The 15791-nt window shown below is 44.6% G+C and overlaps 1 protein-coding gene across 1 annotated transcript in view; it reads right to left on the minus strand.

Annotated features, from left to right (window-relative positions):
* Positions 1-511: 511 nt before the first annotated feature.
* The window catches only part of PLCL1 (phospholipase C like 1 (inactive)), a 182775-nt gene continuing 167495 nt past the window's right edge, over positions 512-15791 (minus strand). The window contains exon 6 of the mRNA XM_041473319.1: positions 512-2255. Coding sequence (XP_041329253.1) covers positions 2073-2255 — 183 coding nt within the window. The 3' untranslated portion in view covers positions 512-2072. The remainder of the gene's footprint in view (positions 2256-15791) is intronic.

A 15791-nucleotide genomic window follows, 5' to 3' on the forward strand; every position in this document is an offset into this window, starting at 1 on the left:
AAATCAAGATATTTCTAGATTTGAATGAAGGACCAAGAAGCAAGCCACTCACCCTTCCTGAAGCAACCTCTTCCTTCTGAGAGGGATGCTTTCCAAAGGCTGATCCTTAGCAGCTGAAGATGCTGGGGTAACAGTTTCCATCATCCCTAACTGTAAGTAGTGAAGGCTGAGTGTTGTTTTTGTACAAACATAACCCAAGAGGGAAAAATGTGAACATGCACACTTACACCATTGATGTGGGCTTTATGCCTTGCCTGAAACACGAAAGACACTTCTCCAGACCTCAGTGAAGTCTGAACACACACTCATAATCTAATGGAGAGATAAACAGAGCATTTAGGGCTGGATCTGAACAAGTATGGCAAATTTTACTGAAATGGTATTTAAGGCACCCGAGTTATAACCTTTACAATAACACAGCTGCTCTTAGAGCAGGACCTTCTCTCAAGCAACTTACCCACTCTAACCCACCTTTATCCAGGATCATGTAAAATCACTGCAAAATCATGGGTCAAAGTTGTTTCATAGCTTTACTCTCTCAGTAATGTGCAACATGAACATAATAGTGTTATTAAGAAGTCAAAAATAACTTAACACAATAGCTATATAAGATTTTCCAATGATCAAACTTTCAGCAATTACTTTTGTTAAGTTCAGAAAATTAGCATATTTGTTAATCAAATTAATTTAAAAAGTAGCTTTTAAAAATAAAAGCAATGCTTTAAATAAATATAGTCTTTTTATAACCATAAAACACTTAGTCCTGTTAACACAAATATTCCACTCAAGCACAGTACTTAAACAATTGAAATGAATGTTGTGAGCACACGTGGGCTGGACATCGGGAGGGACAAGGATGCTTCGGGACATTCTCTGTCTCCTTTCCAGAGCGGCACAAAGAGGCAGCCAATTCTCAGAACTTCCCCAAACACATGACATGTGTTAGGATATTTGTAGCTGCTGCACAAAAATGCTGGCACCCTGTTTTTCCCCAAGCTATTTCTCTACACTACACGTGGAGCAGTTCTTCAGCCCTGCTTTTAAATCTCTAGCACAGCATGATTTTAACCATAAAGACATTAGGCCAGAGCCTGCTTGCTTCATCCAGCTGACTCCAACATCTACGCAGAAGGTGGCAAGCAAGGCCTGACCTCTCACACATCTTGCACTAAAGCTCACATTTTGTGAAATCTGGAAAACCTTCCTTTTAATACTGGCACTACTGGCTGTTTCAGAACAGCCCGAAGGTCACCTTCAGCGTTCATGACCACCAAAGGGTATTCACAGCTCTCCCCATAATTACAGGGCTGACTAGCTACGGTCATTACTACTCAAGTTAATGCCTATCAGCAAAGACTGTAGCTGTCTTGCAGATCTACAAGGTAGCAATGTTTTGCTGGAATAAACTAAATTAGCTGGTTCTTACATTAGTATGTGTTGTCTGGGTGTACCCTGAAGAGCAGTTTGCTAAATTCAGCGAAAAATACACCTCAAATCTACTCATAATCTATTTAGCAACTCTGATCATTTCATATCCTGTTTACTTGGCTGTAATTGCTCACTAAAAATCACCTTCAGGGTCTGCAGCAAACCACCGGTTTTGTCCTCACAAAAACAGCTGTCAGTGGAATTTGTTGTGGTTTGTCTGTTTGTTTAAGCAGCATAACAGTAATATAACCTTTAAGTAAAATGATAAAAGCTGGAGAGTAAAGTAAAGCCCAAAATTGATACAAGTGCTCTCAATTTGTTTTGATCTTCAGAATGAATAAGCCTATTCAAAGATGACAAAGGAATAAATTAGCAAATGGCTAATGTAATGCATGAAAGAGTGTCTACAGGATTTGCATGTGCGCACACACATACGCACTTGCATACAGACAGCTTGGCTTCATTAGAAATCTCACTACCAGAGTTTAACTTGGATAAATTAACTGCATTAAAATACTGACATTGTGAGGATTTTAATACTATCACACCCTGTAGAGGGCACTCCTGTGTGAGTTTTTAAATGCTTTAAAAAAATAGTTTAGACTTATTGAAATCTGTGACAAATGTGACAGCTCTGCCTCTCCTCACAGCCTCCCATTCTCATCTCCAGTGTCCTTCTCCTGTATTGCCTCCAGGCACCGTTTTGCCTTGGCATCCGCCTGCCCGCTCCCAGTTTTGCTCAGTCCGCACGACAGGCACGCCAGCTGGATCTGCTTCATGTTCTCCAGGGCTTCATTCTTGGCGTTCTTCAGGAGATCTCCTTGGCCCTGGGGATGCACAGACATGCAGGAGAGAGTCAGGGATTGCACATATCGCTCAGGACCAAAAGCAGCAATACTGCTCCTGTGTCCCTACAGGTCCCATCTCAAATCACCTCTGCCCGCTGGAAATGAAGCCCCTCCTGTAGCTTGGTGCCAGCACAGTGAGGAAGGCAGCAGCCAACACTGGACAGGGTGGGACAGGCACCAGACTCCTCCCACTTCCATGTCACCAACCTTGGGAGGTAATTTCAGCCTGAACATAAGGAGGCTGCAGGACAAGGCATTTCCTCTTCCACAATCAAGAGCAAGGTCCTGCCAGGGCCAGGGCAGTGATGGCAAATGGTACCACTCTCCCCAAGCCACTGCTCCCTCCCTGCTCCCTGGCATCACATCCCCCATGGCAAAGGCCATGTGTTCCCAGCCAGGGGTAGGAGCTGAGAGACCCTGATAACGAACCCCCTCCTTCCACCTGGATTTGATACCCAGCCTTGGGCCCTCCTTGCGCAGAGCAGGCCAAGCTGTGCCCATATGAAACACACCATCCCATAGGACTCCAGTGAACCCTTCTGAACCATTTTGTTTGGGATCTTCAAGAAGGCAAACGGGAATGAGACTTCATGCACATGCTGCTTCTGTATCTCCTCAGAGCATGTAAACGTGAGGTGACTAACAGGATATCAATCCAATTTGTAACAATCAGGAAAAATGTGTTACATGAAATTTGTACTAAGGAGTTGGGGTTCAGAAATGGCAAAATGAATATTTATGCAATATTGATATCTCAAGTGCCGTGAAGCGACACGATTCTGGAGCTACAGGATACAAATACATAAAAGCCAGATGCATCTGGTTATTAAAACTCAGTATCAGTAAGAACTTGAGCTCCTCTTCTCCTAATATCATCCCAAGTACAACTTGAAGTACAGCACATGCTGCAGCTGGTTACACTCATAAGGAATACCTCCACTGACTGACATGTCACATTCAGATCCCTGCCACCCAGCCTGACCACCTGCAAATCACAGGTACTTTGATGGCCTCACAGGACACAAGAGACACTACAGCAGGACCTTGGGCTCACTGGCGGCGTGACTGATCACTCGCCCCTCTTTGGGTTCTCCAAACCAATCAGATCTCTTGGATGAGTCACAGTGTGACACCTTCCAGCAGCAGGAGCATCTCTGCTCTCCCTTTCCCCAGAGCTAAAAGGAAGGATTTATCCTACACCGATGAGCACAGTTCCCTTTTTGCCAGTGCCTGGCACTGCACTCACAGGGTCTGAGCCCCTGTACACAATGTTCACAACCAAGAAACAATGGTGGCTTGCAAGGCTGCAGCACTGGTAAACACCACGTGGGACACCACGTCAACCAGGGACGAAGCCTGTGCCTGAGAACGTGACTGCCTCATCTCCTGGTGTCACAGATTTGTCCCTGCTGAACGATGCAAATCACCATCCAGATGCTGGGAATACAACTCAGTGTGAGAATAACAAAAAGCACTGAGACTGCGTGAGCAGCTCTGTGCTATTTGCTATGAAGCTCTTTTGAAGGGATTTGTGTCTCAGCAGCATGACAGTTCTGGGAATATACAGACAAAGAGCTTGGGATCCAGTCAGCAAACATGGTGTGAAAAAACAAAACAAGAATAAATTATGCAGCAGGTATTTTTCACAGCTCTGAACTTACTTTGATGTCAGAGGTTTTGCTTATGGTTAAAGACAGTAGGCAGGAATTCAAGAGCCCCAGAGCTGCCTGGAGCACCCGGCCCACCTTGGTGCCCCTCCCAGTCTGCAAATGGCAGAGGAATAGTGCCGGTGCTGTAGTGACAGAGACAACACCAGCACATAAATAAAGTACGTATCATTAACAACATGATAATGTTAGCAGAAAAGGTCCTCAATGTATCTCCTCAATACATCTTCCATCTCTTCAAACTGCATAAATGAAGTTTTAAATAGTTTGGGTTTAGGATGAAATACCCCTGGCTGCTACTTCTTTTGCACACAGGACCAAAGACACTGAAGACTTCACCATCAAACAGGAAAAAATCGGTGTGACCATGCTTTGCAGCCTTAACTTCTCCAAGCCAAAACCTAGCACTCTTTGTGCATGTCCAAGAACAGAAAAATCCCCTCAGTGCAAGAAGCAACCCCTTTCCAGGGTGAGGTCAAAGCTTGGAAATGTTTCTCAGGGTGTTTGTCCAGGGACTGAGACACCCATGGATGGACGCTATTTGGGAACAGATGCACCACTTGGGGGACAACAGCCCGAGTCTGCCCTGCCCAGACTCTCACCTGAAACCTGCAGAAGCCAAGGGACTTCATGCCCCACGTGAAAGTGCCAACCCACCCGCTCTCCCTTATACATATTCTGATTTCACATTTGAATAAACAGGCAACTCAGATTACAGATTTTGTCTGAGGCAATGCACAGCATGTCTTCAGGTTCCAAGAAGAAACACATGCCTCCTGAGCAAACTTCCAATATTTTGAAGACATTCTTATTTTACAGTGATCTAAAAACAGAAGTGGACTTATCAAAATAGTGCAATTCCATTCATGTACAGACCAACTGATTTATGTCTTGGTCTCCTTGTGATTTTTATTTTTAAACAGCTGGTTCATTTGAGCAAGACGAAGAAGCAAAAATTATTTTGAATCATCTGTCATGAGAAAATTAACGACAAACTAGCCCTCTCTGACAGAGCTGTCATAATTCTAGAGACACCATTAAAAAAAAATCTGTGTGCAATGCTCTGTTTGAAGAGCCATCTGTTTGCTTTGAAAACTGGCTGTGAGCATAATCCACTTAAGAAGAATGTCAGCAAAATTGTGTCAACACCTTAACAAACTAAATACTGGATAGAAGCTAGAGTAAACTTTACAAGCATGATTGCATTGAAACAACCTCCACAGACCAGTCATTGTGAGCATCTCTGTGCACAGAACCATCCTGCTCACCCTTACAAACAAAGCCTCTCTCTTTCAGACAAGGAGAGACCATGACAGTCCACCTCAGCATCTATCCATCTATCTTCCTTCTGCTACTGGTATCATCAGCCCTTCTGAAAATAAAAATTCATGAGAAAGTTTAAACTCATGCATTTGGCAGGACAGTGAATTAAGCCAGAAGAGACTAATCAAGTGTTCTAACAAAAACTGATCAAGGGGCCATTTTCATTTAGCCTTAGGGAACATTAAAAGTCAGGTTTCATACACCTAACTACACCTAACTGCAGAGCCTCAGCACAAAATAACATTACATGACAAATACTGCAGTTTGTCAAGCAAGTGCAAGATTCTAAGTCTTTACCTTGACAGGTTAATATTACTTAGAAAACCCTTAATCTGACATGGTTTTAAATATTGTTCAGTTCTTGTGACAAGCCATGAAAGGCTTTAAGAAGCACAAGTAGCTCTAGACAGACACTGGTAATGGCTATAGATGGGACAAATTCCATATAGTTGTAGGTTCAGTTGTTTTTTTTTTTCAAATCAAATACCAAAGCTTTTGAGTCAAGATGACAGCTCTAAATCCAACAGCAACCCACTCTGGGGCTGGGGAAATGAAAGTTGAGTTTGGTCAGTGGCACCATTTTGTGTTCAACTTCACAATATTATTTCTTTTATATACATTGCATGTATATTTCTACAAAAATATAAATATATGGACATATACACTAATAATTACTGTTTCTATGCTTTCTAGGAAACACTCTGCAACACACAGACCAGGCTCTGGGCACCCCCAGCACCAGGGACCCCAGTTATGGCACTGGCAGCACCCACAGCCTCTGTGTTGGCAGCTCCCACACCAGCACCAGGGGCTGCAGGAGCACCCTGAAGGGGTGCCCCACACACTGACAGGCGCCCCACATGAGCACCTTCCACTACTCCTGGTGAAGCAGAAAATCCCACGCTGAGCAATGGGGCTTTCCTGGCCTTCCAAACTGGCTGTGTTTCCAGGGAGGCTGAAGCAGTAGCTGTGAAAGCCATTTTCTAATCTGCTGCTTGCTAAAGCAGACAGTTGCTTATCTCCTGAGCAGACACATTCTCTGACAGCACATTATGGGAGCTTTTCTCTCCAATCCTCAAGGGCTGAGTAAATAAAAACAAATAGCAGAGGTTTTAACATCCATTCCACATCATGCTCATGATATTACTGTTATTTTTTAACTTCTTCTCAAGGAGTCAAGCTCTTTCATCACTATTTAATCACAAAGTAAAATCTCCAGAGGATGCCAGTGGATGCCAACGGGTGGCTGAAAAAGCCAGACACAGTCAAATGAAACAGCCACAAGCACCACACCACTCCACATTTCAGAGGCAACACAGGCACAGAAACAGCACTGACAATCTGTGCCAAGGGACTCCAAATGCTGGAGAGCTGCTCTCACGTTGGGATACTCTGTGTGGAGGCAGCATTTACTGCAAGGGGTGCATTTTCAAAGTGTCATAGTAGGACTAATTGTGTTTAATATTAATAAGGAGGCACACAATTAAATTATTGCATATGGCTTTGAAAATGTAATATTGGGTAGGAAATCATTAATGAAAAGATCAGACTGTTATGCTAAACTTATTACAAAAAGCAGATATTTTTCCATGCATCCTTCAAAGCTAAATGTGGGAACAATTGATTTGAATTTGATTATGATATATTCATTCACATTTCAGAACAGACTACTCCAAAAACAGTGTTGCTGAATCAATGCAGACTGTAAAAATCCACCCTTTTCATTATTACTGCAGATAGTTTGTCAACAGCTTTGCTTTATTGTCTGTGACAGAGATCATAATGCACATGTTGGCATGAAAAATTACTGTACACAAAGATTAGACACAAAGCTATAATCACTTCTCACACACTGAAAATAAAGGATTGCAAAAATGCGTTACACCACAGAAAAAGCAGGGTCCAAATGTTACTCGCCAATTTATCTTTAAATCCTTGCACAGCAGAAATTCACTTCCTAACAGGAAAATAAAAAGGCCACAAATAAAAAAGATGGCACTGAAATGGCATGCCTTGTGCTACTGGTGTATCATTTAAGGTCTGGGTTTTGGACACAGCTTCTCACTTGCAAATTGTAAACCAAATGCAAGAGCTTGTTTCTACCTGGCTGAAACCAGCAACAGCTTTGGCACTGAGTAAATCAGGTGATCAGACTGACTGCTTGCTGGGGCCTGAGTCATCACATTTTACAGGATGTGCTGGTGATTTCAGACATCAAACTGAGCATCTCATTTCGGTATATCAGCATGTTACTGACAGCCAGAGACCTTCTCTCCCATTTCCCAAAGTAGGGTCTAGCAAAAATTTGCAAGAAGGAAACAACAGGGAATCAATTATATCACACAGAGAACAGATCTGAGATGTATGGAAAACATCCACCTAGGGAAAGGCAGTCCCCATTATATATAAAGTGCTAAATCTCTGTAAGCAAGAGCAGCAAAGCATAACTGCTGTGGAATAGGTTATTGTGTGCAGTTTCGACACAAGGTTACACGATGAAAACCAAATGAAATTATCTAAGGTTGTGCCAAGCACCAAGGTCAGAGCTCTAGGGCTGATCTGCTCAATGCACTGTAGCCAGCAGCTGGGATGCCTAGGAGAACAAGGCTGAGGATGATGACAAAGAGGAGGAGATGGACAGTTAACAGGAACAATCTCCTCCTAATTCTGTATCTAACCCAAGTTATTCCTCATATTATCTTTTCTCCATTTACTTCATGAATCAGCCATAAAGATGCTGGCTCCAGGCTTTTCCTGCCTGTCATTGCACAAGGAGCTGAATGGGTAGAAACCCAAGCTCCTTTTCCCAGGAAAAGCACCAGGAAGCACAGAACCAGCCCTGACTGCTCTGTATGTCCCAACTGTTTTCCTTTACTCAGGGAAAAAAAAAATCCCATTTGCACCAAATATTTGAGTCTCAAAGACAAAACCACACCTGCAAGAAGCACTCAAGGCCTTGAGGGCACTCACTGCCTCACCAAGACACTCAGCCCTAAGGTGACACATCCCAGCAGCCTCCTGCTAATCTGAGGACAACTGCTGGGACAAGAGCTAAGGAGCAACTATCTCTGCCAATACCATTTACAAAGCGCAGTCTCTTTTTCAGGGCAGCCAGTTGTAAGGGAGAGAGGACAACACCAACATTACTCCAGGTGGCTGGGAAAATTCACAAGGCAACTCCAAAACAATCTGGTTCCATATAAAAGCAGAAAGGTCTTTTAGTAGTTCAAGGGAAAGCGGGCAGGAATCTGGATTATGGAACTTGCACAGAGCCCATTCAGCCATGGCTTGCCCTAAGCACCCAGCAGGATCCAGGGGATCAGCCTGCTCCTCTGTGAGACAGATCTCTCTAGGGGTTCAGATAGCAAAAGGACACAGAGGAAGATAATAAAAATTAATAAGCACATGACAATAAATAGAATTAATAAATAAATAAATAATGAGCAAAGGAAGCAGAAATTAGAATGGTCCTAACTTGTAACACAGACCAAATGTTCACCTCACTTGTGGCTTGGATGCCATTACACAGCATGGGCTGCACGCACCCAGTGGATATGTCACTGCAGGTGGGTAGTCTGACCCAGGGATGGGCCTGATGCTAGCCATATAAATGTGGTGTGTTAAAAACAATATTCACATTACCTGAAAACCAGTTCCATCTGATTTTAGTTACTTTTATTTAAACTCCCAAACTAGACCAATCTGACAGTTGTTCAGTATTAGGCCATCCCATGCAAAACCCAAAAGTTTTACACTGATTTCATTTGCCATTTGCATCTCGCCCCAAAGGTCTGCATTGGGGAGGATGACCTAAAGGGATTTACAGAGCTGTACTGCATGAGCCTGGTTAGTTTTCTAGGAGGCTGGTGACAGTTCATTGCATAGCCAAGCAGTCAACCCAAAGCACGCGGCATGACACAAATGGCTGGGAAGAGGGAACACCACCTGCTGGAATGGCATTCTGCTGGAATGGCACTCCCTTGAAAAACACCCATACTATTTCTTACCTTCTTTTCCAGAGGTTGGAAAGGTGCAATTAAAATCTAAATGGTTGTGCTGGATACCAAGAAACAGCCCCCACCCCACCACACTGGGCGAGGCTCCCCAGTTATTACAGAACTGCCAGTCCACCACTTGTATATTCCCAATTTATGTGACACAGCCAAACACAACTCTGAGAGCAGCCTGGGAGGTGGAACTGAACAAACAAGGAGAACCTCAATGAGAACAGTCAGGCAATTACCAAAGAAGCAAATGCTTAGAAAACCTTCTGGCTGCTGCCCTTGCCAGCATGAGGATATCACTGCTTTGTGCAGCCATGGTAACTTAGGAAAGAGGGTCTAGATTTGTAATTCTCTTACAGGATTTGCCTAACAAGACAAAGGCGAAAGACATACATGGCCAGCTTGCTCTCAAACTCAGTTGAGCGCCCCACCAAACCCTTGATCAAAGCCTGACAAGGAATTAACACCAAGCATTTGTTTGAACACCTAAGTGGCAAAAGCACTCATGCTACAGTCTTCCCTACTGATCTTTAAAAAGAGCTCTTCACTGAAATCCAGAGGCTCTTGCAAATCAATTGCACTGTATGGCTGCTAATTTATTCCTTCGAGCAGACATTTTATGTTTAAAAAAAGTGGGCTTTTATTTTTGTTTTTTAAATAAATGCCTATGCTTCTGTCTCACATGGGCATTTAAATTAAATTATGTTATATCAGGCTGTCAAAAGCAATGAATGTGAACACTGACTGTAACTGTGCTGCAGCAGGAATTTGCTTTCAGAAATAATGCCATTAATTTGATGTTAGCCATGTGCTGAGCAGTTCAGCTGCCTGTGTGTCTCAGGCACTACGTCAGGCAGACAGTTTGTAAGCACAGCCACAAATGTACAGACTCTTGCTGTCAACCCCTCCATGCTAGGAACCTGCCTTTTTTTCTGGTGATAAGTTTAAAATCACAGGGTTGGCTGGAAGCCCAGGAGTGAACAACTAATACTAAGAAAGCCCCACATCTCTGAAGAAATTTGGGCACTGTTTATTTTTGATAAAAATGAAATTAAAATTGAAGCTCTATGTCCAGGCATTTATTTTTAAGTCCTCCTTTCATCACAAAACCCAATTGCTCACAGGTACCAGTACTAACTGGTAATTCCAGTAAGGTCCAGAGAGTCCCAGGAAAACAAAACAGGAAGAAAGATGAGGCAGACAGTGCACAATTTTTTTTGCAATTGATTTTTCTGAGTAAAAGGACCAGCTGCAGGAAAAGAGATATTCTGCAGCTAATGAAAGACCTGTGAAAGGCAACCCCCAAGCAAAACATTTGGCTGGCACCCCTTGCTACTTGGTGCCCTCTGTGCTGACTCTCAGATGCACAGGCTGCAAGCACACTATTAACACCAAAATCATGTCCTTCATTGCAGGGATGTCTTTTTGTCTTTCAGCAAAATGTCCCTTCAGTTCATCAGAGCCTGGAAAGGGTTTAGTGGCCAACTCTGAGCTGATTCTGTTTTGAAGACAATACGCATCTGTGCTGGTTAGGGTTTTTTTGGAGGGAGGGAGTGCTGCAGCAATGTCACACAGTCACTGCTCTCCTTTGAATTGCTGGAGATACCAGCTTAAAAAATACCTACAGCTGTGCTTAATGCTAACTGAAATAATCTAATCTAGATGAAATCAAATTGTGCCAGTCAGAGCAGACTGTTTGTGAACAGAGCACCTTTAGCACTGCTCCCACATGCAGCTCCTAAGGCTCTGCTCCTTTCTGCCTGCCACAAGCACTAGTGCCTTAGCAACTGTGTGGTTTGCAAATGCTGCTGGTGCAGTGGCTGCTGGCCAACACCACCAGCTGACTGGGCCATGGCAATCTGCAGAAGCCATCCAAACTCCCTACTCCTATCCCCCAGATGGGACAAGGCACCCCTCTCCTCCCTTCATGCTAGGAGCTGTGAGCAGCCAGTTTCTAATCAGTTCACCAGCAGCACAGGCCACAAACAACTTTATGCTGATGCAGAAAGCTTTAAGCTGAGAACAAAGCCTCCAAATCACATGAAGGTTTAAGTGCAAAAAGAAAAAAATAGCACAAACCACTGTCTAAGTACTAGGAGAACACAGGTTTTTATGGGATCCCTGAGCAAATGCTCTGACTTGCTTCACCCCTGTCCAGGGATCAGCCCTGTCATTCTGGTGCCCTGCAGTCAAAGGCAGGTTTGCTGGTGAGACTGGACAGTGAGCTCAGTAAAAGCAGAGCAGAGCCACCCTCTCTGCTCATGTTCTGCCAGCCAGTGGTTAAAGAGGCTCCTGTGGGCCTTACAGGCTAACAGGGCTTGTTTCCCCTGGGAGAATCCCAGCCCTGCCTTCCCAGTGCAGATGTGAAATCAAGTACAAGCAGGAGCAGATAGGGTTATTTTTGTAAGCAGAACACTGACTGACCCAGCAGGCAGAGAGCTACTGAAAGGAAGCGACTGAGAGGGGAGGAGAAAATCAGCAGGGGTCAGAAACAGGCCTGGGTGGAAGTGAGAAATCTGTTTCTGTTTTTCAGAAGGATGGGAGTTGGAACACAGCAAACTGAGTGAGCCAAGCACAAAAATTAGTGGTGCAGGATAGGGGTAGTATTCACGTACAAACTGATTGCCCCAATATGTCAATGAAGGAAACTGAACATGCATAATTTACAATCCATTACAATACTACGCCACAGAAAATATGAGGCTTTTCAGCCAAACTGAGCTCAATTTTTAAGCCTTTACTGCAGATGGCTGTTATAATACCTCCACAGTTACTGGGGAGGGTTGGAGAAGATGAGTTTAGACTAGCCAGCATCAGACCACTGAGCTACCCTCTGAAGGAAACTGTCCTGCTGCTGCTGGCAGATTCCATTCCCAGCCCCTTTATCCCAGACTGTTACATTAGGCTGCTCAGGTTGTTCAACTACCACCACCACCAATGCCTGAAAAGGTAAAAAAAACCACTTTTTTGCTTTTCTGCGCCTTCATGTGGCTCAGCTCCTCCCCACTGCTACACACAGCATCCCTAGGTCCCCACCCAATGGAGTGGGAAGCCAGGGAACAGAGTGAGAACTTAACTGCAATTGTCACCTGTATTATTACTATTCAGAGCGATCACAGCTTATCAGTCAGGCTCTTCCTGCCAATACCAGACCTATATCTGTAGCACAGAGGGTACTGGAGAAAAGAGCTACTAAATATGCATTTTTAACTTACTCCTCTAAGTATGACTGCTCTCATGTAATCGCCTTTCTGACATCAGAAATGCCACCTTTTTCTTTTTGTGGTCTAAAAATAAATAGCAGCTGCTCAGCACATGAATCACTGGTTTTGTCTCTGCTTTTCTCCTCAAATGGATCCCACCTGTACCTGGGGTAATGACAAAAAAAAAGGGTAATGAAAAAAAAAAAAAAGGTAATGAAAAAAAAAAAAAAAAAAAGGACAAAGTGGTCTTTACCTCCCGCGGGTTTCATCGCCTGACACTTGAATTCATCTGACCCAGGTAAAAGACGACTGCAGCTGTCAAAAATATAAGATTGCAGTTTCTCAATCCGTTGTTCCTACAGTAAAAACTTACTTCCGCCCACAAGTACTTGGGCCTCTCATTTCCCTAGCTCCTGTGCAAGGTTTTTCAAATGTCTGCCACATTTAGGATTCATGGGGTCTACCATGATCTAGGGGAGAATAATTGCAGAGCAAATGCCTGGTCTCCCTGAACACCCACAACTTTCACTTAATGCAGTTTGTGGCTTTTCACTGTTCCAGCCATCCCTGCAGACCCATATTTCCAATAATCACACATGTAAACACAGAAGTCTTTACTCCACAGCCTTCTACTGCTAGTGGCTCCAGACAACAAAAATGAATCAATACCACCATTGAGTTAAAGAGCATTTTACTTTAACCACAACCCTCAGAATATGTGGTGGTGTGGGTGAACACTTTTCAATGTCAGGAGGCAGTAGTGGAATCTAGACTGGCACAATGAAGCGGGGAAGGTCATGCCAGCAAATCACTCCCTGCTGGATTCAGTTTGGTTCCCATGACTCATACACTCACACAAGTACAGAAGAAGTCAGAGGTCCTGGCTAACAATCTCGTTTTGCACATTCTGACATGTGGAGAGAGGATTTCTATCAATGCTCAGGAGGGAGAAGGTGAGGACTTGGCTTTCACACAGAGACATGCCAGCCCCCAGCTTCAACCAAGCACAAGGGCCAGGTACTGCTCCATTATAAAATATATACCTGGATTTCACTGAGGCCACTGACTGTGCCAGGGAAAACCCAAACATCATCTTAGCAACTGCAGAGGAGGAAATTCCAATGGAGCAACCAGCAGCTTTCATTGCCTCCTGAGCTCCCGCCAGGAACTATCTTAAATTAGATACCCATTCCACCACAGGGAGCAGGTTTTGTAGATGCTGGCACATAATTCACACAACAAAAGGGGCAGACAGCTTGTCATAATATCTAAGCTCTAGGAAACTATGTGGTTCGCTAACAGGAGCTGTAAGGAGCTCTAAATATACCACAAGAGTAATTTTTAGAAGATGTTGAACCTCTTATCACACACCATTCAAACACAAGCATTTCAGGTGAGTACCAGTTACAGCTCCCAGGGAATGTCACAGCACAGATTTAACAATAAGCAAATGCTGGAAAAAAAGCAACGTTCAGGCAATTTTCTTTTAATTTTCTTGCCATGTATAAATCAGTGCCCTGGTCTCTCCCTGATACTTAAAAAATTCAGAAAGTAGCTGTGGGTGGAGACTCCCTCATGGAGATCCACCATGCATGCCTTAGAAGAAGAGCCCTCCACTGCCAGAGGCTTTCAGTGGCATGAATAAACACCCAGGCAAGGTAGTGTGGGCCACTGCCAGCCCAGGAAGGAAAAGGTCCCTCCAAGCCCCTCGGTGAGTGCCAGGCACTGGGGCAGTGGTCCTGCCTCGGGCACTCACCCAGTGCCACCCAAGGGCCCAGAGCAAAGGCTCCCAGCCCTGCAGCACTGCCTTGCTGCCTGAGCTGTGAGGGTTTGCTTGGGTTACCCTGCAATCCAGAACACCTGACAGAGGCAGTGGGTCCTTGTCTCTTGTTCTTTGTTCGTACAGACATTCACAGACAGAAGCAAGAAATGTGTGAATTTCTGCAGAAACTTGTGCTTTCATTACAGCCTTTTTAATTCCTCTGAGCAAGGTCACATTGTCTGATTGGCACAAACTAGATTCCCAATTTCCATGTCTTCCAGGTTGTGTTAATTAACTCCACTGCAAGTACAGCAGTGTTTGATATCCATACCTCAGATAAAAGCGTCACTGTTGCAGGGGAGGGAGGGGGTGATGGCAGAAGTTGCCTAAGTTCCTATGCCACCTGCAGTTTCTGCCTGCCTGTCTCTTCCTGAGAGTGGTCAGTAAAAACTGACCCAGATTTTATACCCAAGCAATCCTCCTTTGGTGGGGAATCACCTACATTCATCCACCTTTTCCTTCATGCCACCCCCTCCTCTTCCCACTGCCTCCCCTTAATAGCAACAACTTTCCAGCACAGTTCTGCAGTTCTGCCCAAGCACATACATGCAGGAGTAGCTACTTCTCCTCAAAAGATTATGATCTTCAAGAAACTTGTGACCCTCCCTGCTGATTTTTCAAATAACCTCTTCATAGTTGATAATCTTGTTGCTGCTCAAAACAGCTTTCAGAGAACAAACTCTCTTTGTATTCCACCTGAACATTATTAATTACTTTTCCAGTTGCAGAGGCTTCGGACCAAATGACACACCCCCTCAGGAGAAGCTGGCCTTCACACCCAGGTGACAAAAACCCTGCCAGGCTGGTAGAGAACAGTGACGTGAGCAGCACAGATGGGACTCAGGCTGTGATGGGTCTGCCCCAAAGACACAAGCACAGAAGTGCCAGGTCCCACACAGCCACCCCAGGGCAAAGGTGGCACAAAGTACAGAGGAATAACTCACAGGAACTGCATCTTGGTGAGGGACAGCGTTAGAGCCGTGCAAAGCTTAGTCTGCATCAAGGGTGGGGGTCACAGGTGGTTTGCCACCCACACTGGCATGATTTAGATGATACAACTGGGGCAAGGCAGAGGGAATGGGATTTGAGGCTGGGGAGAAGAAAGAGTAAAGACTGAGATGACAGTGAGGCACAGAGAGGTAATGGAGTTAGGACAGACAACCAAGGAGAGGGCTTTGCTGAGCTGCCAGCCTACACAAGAGAGAGAGCTGGGCATCTGTTTTGTCTTTCAAACATCTTGACAAGCCTCCATTTGTCAAGTGACACTAAAAGTGGTTTTCTATGCACAGCACCTCAGTGTGCCAACCCTTGGCTGGGCTCCCAGCCCATGCTGCTGAGGTGGCCCTGGCACAAGGGGGCTACCAGGCACAGTGACCCCACATGCTCCTGGCTCTGTCTCCCACCAGAACACAATGCATCTCACCCTGCATGCACAGCCAGCAGCTTGGCATCAGATCCATGGCTTTTGGCAATTTGTCACATCACTCAAAAGGTAT

The sequence above is a fragment of the Pyrgilauda ruficollis genome, unplaced genomic scaffold (assembly GCF_017590135.1).
Source record: "Pyrgilauda ruficollis isolate IOZ18807 unplaced genomic scaffold, ASM1759013v1 scaffold3, whole genome shotgun sequence".
Lineage (NCBI taxonomy): Eukaryota > Metazoa > Chordata > Aves > Passeriformes > Passeridae > Pyrgilauda > Pyrgilauda ruficollis.